At 41.4% G+C, this 10,386-nt stretch overlaps 3 protein-coding genes across 3 annotated transcripts in view; 2 read left to right on the plus strand and 1 right to left on the minus strand.

Moving 5' to 3' along the window:
* Positions 1–2,267: 2,267 nt before the first annotated feature.
* LOC311006674 (V-type proton ATPase subunit F) lies at positions 2,268–3,959 on the minus strand. Its single transcript, XM_083999567.1, has 2 exons — positions 3,700–3,959; positions 2,268–2,635 (listed from the first exon to the last, which is right to left on the minus strand). Exons 1-2 carry the CDS (start codon positions 3,855–3,857, stop codon positions 2,434–2,436), a joined length of 360 nt encoding a protein of 119 aa, XP_083855693.1. The 5' UTR covers positions 3,858–3,959; the 3' UTR covers positions 2,268–2,433.
* Positions 3,960–5,919: 1,960 nt separating this feature from the next.
* Positions 5,920–8,897, plus strand: LOC311006979 (ragulator complex protein LAMTOR4-like). The gene is made up of 4 exons (XM_084000053.1): positions 5,920–5,932; positions 6,057–6,140; positions 8,130–8,253; positions 8,685–8,897. The coding sequence occupies exons 1-4, from the start codon at positions 5,930–5,932 to the stop codon at positions 8,780–8,782; spliced, it is 309 nt and encodes a 102-aa protein (XP_083856179.1). The 5' UTR covers positions 5,920–5,929; the 3' UTR covers positions 8,783–8,897.
* Positions 8,898–9,648: 751 nt separating this feature from the next.
* Positions 9,649–10,386, plus strand: part of LOC311006644 (protein DENND6B-like) — an 18,055-nt gene continuing 17,317 nt past the window's right edge. The window contains exon 1 of the mRNA XM_083999521.1: positions 9,649–9,780. Coding sequence (XP_083855647.1) covers positions 9,670–9,780 — 111 coding nt within the window. The 5' untranslated portion in view covers positions 9,649–9,669. The remainder of the gene's footprint in view (positions 9,781–10,386) is intronic.

Genomic DNA, 10,386 nt, shown 5'->3' on the forward strand with positions numbered 1-10,386 from the left:
CATCGTCATGGTTACAGCGGCGTGGAGAGAGAGAGAGAGAGCAGCTCTGTGAGTCAGAGTGGAGGCGACTCGCCCGCCGCTGGTTTTATACGGCGCCGTGACATCATCGCTGCTCCGACGCTCTGATTGGTTCCCGTCGGCTGAAGGTCGCCAGGATGAGCGATGATGGCGACGACCCTCGGTGTTGTTTGTTTACCTCCGGACGCTATCAGCTCCACAACCCTGACGCCTGATTGGTCGACGCCTATAACCCTATTTGTCTTATTTCTAGTCAAAACAAATCTCATTCTACTTAAAATCAGACTCATCACATAAAAAGCAGCTTGTTTTTAGACACTTTTTACTTCTTTCAAGCAGATTTTCACTTGAAATAAGTAGAAAAATCTGATAGTGGAGCAAGTTTTTCTTTCTTATTACAAACACAAAAAACTTACTTTCACTGGCAGATTTTTCTACTTATTTCAAGTGAAAATGAGTTTGAAACAAGTGAAAATGATCTAAAAACAAGTTCATTTTTAGGTTGTGAGTGGAAAAAAAGTTTAGTTTTGACTAGAAATGAGACAACCTCGACCCTCGGCGCCGCTCCGGTGGTGTTTACCTCCGGACGCTATCGGCTCCACGACCCTGACGCCTGATACCGGTCGCCATGGAAACGGCCCCAGTACAAAGAATGATAGATATGATGATGTCATCATGTGTGTGTGTGTGTGTGTGTGTGTGTGTGTGTGTGTGTGTGTGTGTGTGTGGCAACGAGCCGTTTTAACATTTAACAGCCAGACTGGATGTGTTGCAGATCTCTGTGATTCAGTTTTGCCTTTTGTCACTGATGACGTCACACTAAACACACAGGACGAAGCCAAACAATCAGCTGATATGAAACACACACCAGAATGGCGAGTGGATTTAACATTTAAAAGCTAAGTTTGACTCTCCAGAATTAACATTGTAGATATCAACAACGTCTTTCTGACTGGTCCTAACTACATTTTGAATAGTTGGATTTTTCATTCCAGATATCTGTAATTCAGTTTTACCTCTTGTCAAAAAGAACATTTCAGATCCACAACTCCGTTCTTCCTTCACTGTAACATTCATGTGTATGGGGTTTGTCATTACAGATATCTACAGTTCAGTTGCAGATATCCACTATGTGAATTACAGATATCTGTAACTGAATTACCACTAGTACTAATTCCAGTTACAGATATCTACAACTTGATTCTGACTAGTCATAATTCCAGTTCTAGATATCTTTAATTCACCTCAATTACAGATATCTACATGTCCCTGTTCAGATATCTGTAATTAAGTTTTGACTAGGAGAAATGAAGTTGTAGATATCTGTAACTGGAATTAGTACTAGTGGTAATTCAGTTACAGATATCTGTAATTCACATAGTGGATATCTGCAGCTGAACTGTAGATATCTGTAATGACAAACCCCATACACATGAATGTTACAGTGAAGGAAGAACGGAGTTGTGGATCTGAAATGTTCTTTTTGACAAGAGGCAAAACTGAGTTACAGATATCTGGAATGAAAAATCCAACTATTCAAAATGTAGTTAGGACCAGTCAGAAAGACGTTGTTGATATCTACAATGTTAATTCTGGAGAGTCAAACTTAGCTTTTAAATGTTAAATCCACTCGCCATAGTGTGTGTGTGTGTGTGTGTTTCCTATCAGCTGATTGTTTGGCTTCGTCCTGTGTGTTTAGTGTGACCTCATCAGTGACGTCATCAGTGACTCATGGTTATAATGAACTCTGGTAGATTCATGTGTCAAACAGAAAACAAGAGAAGGGGAATTCACAACACTAAGATTTATTTCACATCTTCATCATCTTTATATTCAATAAGTTAAAACACAAAACACGAACACCGTTACATCATTGGTCACATGACGACAGAAACTTCCTCTGTTTCCTAGGAAACGCATCCGTTTCCAAGAGGAAGAAACACAAACAGGAACACTGCAAAAACTCTACATATCTGTCTTATTTCTAGTCTAAATAAATCTCATTCCACTTAAAATCAGACTCATCACATTAAAAGCAGCTTGTTTTTAGACACTTTTTACTTCTTTCAAGCAGATTTTCACTTGAAATAAGTAGAAAAATCTGATAGTGGAGTTTTTGCAGTGAAAACTTGTTTCACTGGCAGATTTTTCTACTTATTTCAAGTGAAAATTAGTTTGAAACAAGTGAAAATGATCTAAAAACAAGTTCATTTTTAGGTTGTGAGTGGAAAAAGTGATTAGTTTTGACTAGAAATGAGACAAATATTCTTGGAAAGATTTTGGGTTTTTGCAGTGAAGAGGAGGAGGAGGAGGAATGGAACGAGAACGAATCAACACGTTCAGGGACGATGGTCAAAGTAAACGCTGTCGTCAGGGACACCGTCGTCGGGGACAACAGCGGTGTGTTGTCGCTCCTTATCGGAAGTCCTCGGCGCAGAACATGCCCTTGGCGCGGCGCAGGATGGAGTCCTTGGACGCGTCGTACGGATGCTCCTTGGACGGGATCTCCAGCACGGCCGGGATGGACTGCATGTGGGCGTCGATGGCGTGACGGATCATCTCCGCTATGAACTGGTTGATCAGGATGATGCCGATGTCGTTCCGAGCCAGGAAGCTCCTACACACCAGAGGAGAGAGATAGTTTATTAATAAAAATGAATGAAGACGCCGTCATCCCAGTTTCTATAAACTCAACTCTCATCTTTAAGGTTTAAATAAACATCTCATGTCCCATTGGAGCTATTTAAATAATGACTGAAATAATACTTTTACATTAATAGATCTATACCACCATTACATCACATTCATCTAAATGTTAGACCGCAGTGAAGTTAGTTTGAAGTTGGATATCTGACAGACATTCGCTCCTTCTCAACACATTAAACATTCATAGAAAATATTAAATGTGTTTAAATGCAGTAACAACATGTGTGTGTCATAGAGGAGACTGAGCTCTACCATCCGTCAACAGGTCACATGACCGGGGAGTTACTGAGCTCTAACGCTCAGATTTACTGGATAAAATACATTTAAAATTCACAGAAAATATTACATGTGTTCAAATGCAATAAAAAGCTGTGTCATTGGTGAATATGGGGATAGAAAATTAATTTCTACAGCCGGCAGATAGTTAGGATGGTAGAGCTGAGCTGCTCTATGACACACACATGTTGTTATTGCATTTAAACACTTCTTATATTTTCTATGAATGTTTAATGTGTTAATGTGTTTAATGTAGCCTATTGAGAAGGAGCGAATGTCTGTCAGATGTCCAACTAAAAACTAACTTCACTGTGGTTCATCTTAGACAGATGAATGAATGAGTGAGTGAACCAGAGGAGATCAGAGGGAGAAGTTGTTATTGTTCTATTCTGGGCTGTTATTCACTGATTCATTCATTCATTGATTCATTCATCAAGATGTTGATGAGTTCATCACAGACAGACGGTTCAGGTCTGGACCAGCAGGAGGTCTGGACCTGAAGCTTCACGGCTTCACCTGGTCGTCATCACTACTACAACACCTGGACTCTAAAACACCTGGACCGTTTAACACCTGGTCTCGCGCTCGTGCTCTTATGTATTTATGTATTATGGGATGTATCTTACTTGAAGGTCTCTTCTATCTCCGTGACGCTCTTATGTATGTATTATGGGATGTATTATGGGATGTATTTCTTACTTGAAGGTCTCTTCTATCTCCGTGACGCTCGTGTCCTTCTCCACCACCAGGAAGTTCGGTTTCCGGTTCTTGTTCAGTTCTCCGACGCCACCGAGCAGAAACCCGGTGCACGTGTCCTCGTCACCGATCACGGCGATCAGTTTCCCGCGGCCGGCCATGGTCTCGTGCAGGTCTGGCTCGGGTTAACTGGGTTTAACTCGGGTTAACGGAGGAGAAGAGGACTAGAGGGTCTAACGGGTCTAGCGGGTCTCAGGTCAGCTGCTTCACGGTCATGTGAGAATCAGCTGATCAGGACTTCCGGTCAGTCAGCTGATCGCGACTTCCGGTTTGGCGGCGCACGGCGCGCGCCCTCTGCTGCTCGGAGGAGGAAACTTCAAAGTAAAAGAAAAAAAGAAGAATATATATATATAGGCCGAAAGTAGAATAAAGAAATCCAGGATAAGTGGAAAAACCAGGTTAAAATATAAGAATATATAGGCCTATATATCTTTATTTCTGACTCCGGGTCCATATCAAAAACATAACACAACAACACACAGTTATATAACAACAGACAAATAGAATTGCTATAAAGTTAAAAATAGACAACTGTACCAGTTCTCTAAATCAAACCGGTGCTTTTATTCTGAAGGTCCAGAGGAAAATAAAACAATAAAACAATAAAACAATAAAACTGTCTAAAGTCTCTGATTGTTTTTTAAACTTCTATCTACATGAAAAAGACATTTTTCTTTACTTTGATAAAAAACAAATGGATAATGATTTTTTTGTTGTTGTACAACTTGTTTTATTTAACTTTACACTTTTTTTGAAAGAGCTTTTTCAGTCTGGCACCGACACCAATGGACTTGAAATACCAAAAGCATTAAAAACAAATTTTATTTTGGATAAATATTTATTTACGGTATATAATATATGATTTCCTTTACATCAATGCATTATATATATATATATATATATATATATATATATGGTATAAACTCTTTGTATATTTATACTTTTATATTTCTCTTCCCCTGGCACAACAGTATTGTTATGTACATAAGTGTTAATAAAGTTTTTTTTTTTTTTAAACCGTGACGTCAGGTGAAACCCGGATGAGCGCTGTGTTGCGTTCAGGTGCACTCCGTGAATCTCTGCTCCAACACACACACACACACACACACACACACACACACACACACACACACACACACACACACACACAGAGAGAGACGTGACGTAGTTTCACCATCAGACACTGAACTCGTGTTTTAACTTCATTCAGCTGCTGTGACGTCATCGTTGCGTAGTAAATATCCACACATTCTGAGTAATGTATCCGAGTAGTAATCTATTACATCACATTAAATGAGTAGGCCTAAATGTAGGAGATAAACAAGAAAAATTAATTAAATGAATAAATAAATAATGGAGTAAAAACAGGTGAAACTGAGATCGATCCGATCAGGTTTATATATATATTTCTTTATTTCGCACTCTGGGTCCATAGCAAAAACACAACACAAGACATAATACAACACAACAACAGACGACAACACAGACTGTCAGGTTTCTGAGCATTAAAGGTGTTGAACGTGCATTTACAAACATTTCACTCGCACTCAGCCATCGAGGTCTTTTAAGTCAGATTCTTAATGCATCATTATACGCAACCTGTAACTTTTTCATACTTGCTTTCTTGTAGTTAACCCACAGGTATGCGGTGTACAGTGGTGTACAGTACAGAGCTTTAAACAAAGATATTTTAACGTCATCTGTACACGAATGAAATCTGCGAGCAAGAGTATTCGCCTGCACATACATGTTGCAGCACTGCCTTCTAATATCATCATCATCTGTCATGTCCTCTGGAAGGAAATGGCCGAGGTATTTGACCTTTTTACAGGGAGCAATATTATGATTAGACAAATTAAAATCAGGAAAAGCCATTTTTTGGTTTCTCTCTAGTGCGGCAGATTAGAACGTGACTCTTGCTGGTATTATATTTTATGTCATGTCCAGCACCATATACAGAGCAGACATTCAGCAGCTGTTGAAAACCAGCGCTGCTCAGGGAAAACACAGATAAACTCACTAGATAATAAACTATAATCTATATCTATAGGTTTCACAGCTCCTCGTGCTGGTTGTGTATTTTCCCGCCGTCCCTGAAGGCACCGCCGGCCACGTGACAGGTCACAAGACGGAAGTGCAGCTGTAAACACAGAAGAGGAAGAAGAAGAGGAAGATGGTGAGTGAGCGCGAGGCTCCACAATAATAATAACAATAATAATAATCTGCTTTGATCTTTTACAATGTTTATAAACTATGAACCTGTGACGTCATGTCTCTCTGTGTGACGTCATGTCTCTTAGACCACCGCGGCGCTGACAGCCGGTCTGGACCGCATCCCGGACCAGCTGGGATACCTGGTCATCAGCGAGGACGGAGTTCTGGCCGTGAGTATCCATACATCATCTATCGATCATTGATCAGCTGATTAGATGATTAGTGATTATATACAACCTTTTACTCTTTAAACTTTTAAACCTTTAAACCTTTAAACTGAACTTATTGATCTGAACTGATCAACAGAGCAAACTAAACAAACTAGACCCAGGTGATGTTTCTGTCTAGAGATCAACACTGACTGTTCTACTCACAGTCTGTAGCTGGAGAAACTAGACAGACAATATGTAGAAACTAGACTCTATAGAGAGTATATAGACTCTAAACTTTAGTATATAGACTCTATATAGATCAGTGGTTCTCTACTAGTTTCACTCTGGGTCATTAAGTCACTTTTATAGAATTCAAACCAAGATTTTTTTTTAAGCCTTTAAAAACTCATTTTTCTCTTTATTGAGCAAAGTGCATTTCAGAGACATGAATGAAACTGAGGAGTTACCATGACAACTGCATGTACGGAAGTGAATAAAAAAATATCAAACTGCACAAAATGGAGACCAACAAAATAATATATTTGACTTCTAATGCATCTCTGCATTCAGAGCATGTTCACAAAAGTGTATAGACTCTACATAGAGTATATTTATTCTACATGGAGTATATAGACTCTATGTAGATTCTATATACTCTGTAGAGTCTATAGACTTTAGCCCAGTGGTTCTCAACTGGTGGGTCAGGACCCAGCAGTGGGTCTTGGACCCGTTCTGGATGGGTCGCAGACAGCTGGTCAAAAAAGTAAATAATATTCAATGCACATCTGATGTTGGACATGTCTTTTATTTTGAAAAATAACTTATATTGAAAGGCACGAGACACGTGAACACATGCAGTTGTAATGCTCCTCCTCACTTTCTGATTATTTGCTCCATTTGCTCTGAATGCAAAGATATCAGTTTCTTATTAATGTGGCCTGATGCAGTGAATCTGGTTTTGTTTTGTGGGTCTTTATTTTGTGTAGTTTGATATTTATTCACTTTAGTGAACATGCTCTGAATGCAGAGATGCATTAGAAGTCAAATATATCGTTTTGTTGGTCTCCATTTTGTGCAGTTTGATATTTTTTTATTCACTTCCGTAGCTACATGCAGTTGTCATGGTAACTCCTCAGTTTCATTCATGTGCTCTGAAATGCACTTTGCTCAATAAAGAGATAAATGAGTTTTTAAAGACTTAAAGGGATAGTATCATTTTTTTTAAAGTGTGGTTGTATGATCTCCAAATAGCCCCTAAGTACTTTAATTGCAGTAGAAGACTCTCTGCACTCCTCCCGTTAGCAACGCCAGCCCATAATAGCCCTGCCCAGAGATTTACAACATACAGTGTTGTGAACAGACCCAAAGAAACGGCCTATTTTCACGGCCTAAAAGAAGTTTTACCTGAAAAAAAAAACACAGTTCCATTGTTCACTATAATATAATTTTTTCCAGCCCTTCAAAGTGCAGGAAAAACACAGTTTTTATTTGGACCTAACCAACTCACGTATCCCTCCGCCCAGGGTTAGCGCCCGCCGATCAGCAGTTGGTTCGGTCCAAATAAAAACTGTGTTTTTCCTGCACTTTGAAGGGCTGGAAAAAATTATATTATAGTGAACAATGGAACTGTGTATTATTTTTCAGGTAAAACCTCTTTTAGGCCGTGAAAATAGGCCGTTTCTTTGGGTCTGTTCACAACACTGTATGTTGTAAATCTCTGGGCAGGGCTATTATGGGCTGGCGTTGCTAACGGGAGGAGTGCAGAGAGTCTTCTACTGCAATTAAAGTACTTAGGGGCTATTTGGAGATCATACAACCCCACTTTAAAAAAAATGATACTATCCCTTTAAAAAAAATTCTTGGTTTGAATTCTATAAAAGCGACTTAATGACCCAGAGTGAAACTAGTGGTGAACCGCTGGTCTAGTGATCTGAACAGTGATCAGTGATTGGTCGGTGATTGATCAGTGATTGATCAGTACTGATCCCTGATTGGTCGTCCCCTCAGTCGGCCGGCGAGCTGGAGAACGACGAGCACACGGCCGGCGTGATGATGGAGATGATGAGGACGGCCAGTCGCTTCAGGTTACCGGGGTTACCGGGGGCCGAGCCGCCCTTCAGACGCATGTCAGGTAACACACACACACACACACACACACACACACACACAGACACACACACACACACACACACACACACACACACACACACACACACACCCACACACACACACCCACACACACACACACACACACACACACACACACACACACCCACACACACACACACACACACACACACACACACACAGAGAGAGAGACACACACACAGAGACACACACACACACACACACCCACACACACACACCCACACACACACACACACACACACACACACACACACACACCCACACACACACACACACACACACACACACACACACACACCCACACACACAGACACATACACACACACACACACACACACACACACACACACACACACACACACACACACACACACACACCCCCCCCCCCCCCCCCTGACTCTGTGGTCTCCATAGTGATGCTGGAGGACTTCGTTTACACGGTAACCGTCTCGGGGCAGAAAGTCTTCGTGGTCAAACGGCAGAACAACCAGCAGGAGCCAATCAGCGTCTGAGGCCCGCGTGATGTCACAGGCGCACGGCGTGATGTCACAGCTGATGATCCTGACTCTGTTTGATGTGTTTAGTTTAGTTTTTGTTTTTGTTTGTGTGAATAAAATGATGTTTGACCTTTGACCTGCGTCGCCTCTTTAAGAATGTTTAGATTCAGATGCTGAATGAGTCGTATTTATTGATCGACACTGAGACTAAAACGCTCTGGTGGACAAGTTGTGAGCTGCACATTCACCACGCTATGAGATAATAACACAACGTTACCACACAGAGTTGTTTTAGAGGGAAATTCATGTAAAACCGCTGATGCACGTTGCCTTCAGGGACAGTTTTTCATCAACAGTCTCTGTATTCCCCTCTAAAACAACTCTGTGTGGTAACGTTGTGTTATTATCTCATAGCGTAGTAGTCAGTAGATCTCAGAGCTCTACTGGGTTTATACTCTACTAACATGTCATCCATATATTCTGGACCTAAATCATTCAGTGGTTTATAAACCAGTAGCAGAAGTTTAAAATCTATTCTGTAGCTGACTGGGAGCCAATGTAAGGTCTGAAGAACTGGGCTGATGTGATCTGATCTCTTTGTTCTGGTTAAAACTGGAGCTGCAGCGTTCTGAATGAGCTGCAGCTGTTTGAGACCAGTCAGAAGACCGTTACAGTAGTCTAGTCTACTGGAGATAAAAGCATGAATCAGCTTCTCCTGATCAGTTTGGGACATAAAACCCTTTTGTCCTATAGGGGTTATGGCAATGGGCCAGTTTGACTAAATGTTGAACTGTCCCTTTAAGTAGTTGCATCTTGTGACCGCAGTGTCTCTCTCCGTCCACCGGGGGCTCCTCCTCCTCTCCGGTTGTTGTGGTCTGAGACCGAGACAGAGACCGGAGGAGATGAACCCGTCAGTCCGGTACCGGGACGAGGACCCGTGGTCCCGGTTCGGCTCGTGGCTCGAGTCCGTCTGCGTCGTGACGTTCGACCTGGAGCTGGGCCAGGCCATAGAGGTACCTACCGTAGCCTAGCAACGTTAGCTCTAGTGGCCAGACCATAGTAGTCTACTGTAGCCTAGCAACGTTAGCACCAGCAGCTGATAGAGAGCATAGTTAGTAGACTGTAAAGATAGATAGTCATCATCATAATAATATAGCTAATAGGCTACTGGATCAGAACCGCTGATGGGATGTGCTGTTGTCATGGTGACGGAGACAGGCGAGTCTCATCCGTCTGGAAACGGGACGGTTACATGTTTATGGGATGTTACAGGATGTTTCTGAGCAGATCCAGGGTCAGTTTAGTTCATAAAGCTTCACAGAGACGAGACCAGCTGTTACTGACACGTAGATCAATACAGGTGTTTTATTGTGAAAGGGCCTCAGATCAATACAGGTGTTTTATTGTGAAATGGCCTCAGATCAATACAGGTGTTTTATTGTGAAATGGCCTCGGATCAATACAGGTGTTTTATTGTGAAAGGGCCTCAGATCAATAGGCTACAGTTTTATTGTGAAAGGGCCTCGGATCAATACAGGTGTTTTATTGTGAAAGGGCCTCAGATCAATAGGCTACAGTTTTATTGTGAAAGGGCCTCGGATCAATACAGGTGTTTTATT

The sequence above is a fragment of the Trachurus trachurus genome (assembly GCF_905171665.1).
Source record: "Trachurus trachurus genome assembly, chromosome: 23".
NCBI lineage: Eukaryota > Metazoa > Chordata > Actinopteri > Carangiformes > Carangidae > Trachurus > Trachurus trachurus.

Excerpts from the sequence above, each read along its gene's own strand:
- LOC311006979 (XM_084000053.1), top strand. Across the intron at positions 6,141-8,129 it reads GCGAGGACGGAGTTCTGGCC|TCGGCCGGCGAGCTGGAGAA; the intron begins GTGAGTATCCAT and ends TCGTCCCCTCAG. Across the intron at positions 8,254-8,684 it reads GCCCTTCAGACGCATGTCAG|TGATGCTGGAGGACTTCGTT; the intron begins GTAACACACACA and ends TGGTCTCCATAG.
- LOC311006674 (XM_083999567.1), bottom strand. The coding sequence starts at position 3,857 with ATGGCCGGCCGCGGGAAACTGATCGCCGTGATCGGTGACGAGGACACG. Across the intron at positions 2,636-3,699 it reads GAGATAGAAGAGACCTTCAA|GAGCTTCCTGGCTCGGAACG; the intron begins GTAAGAAATACA and ends TCTGGTGTGTAG.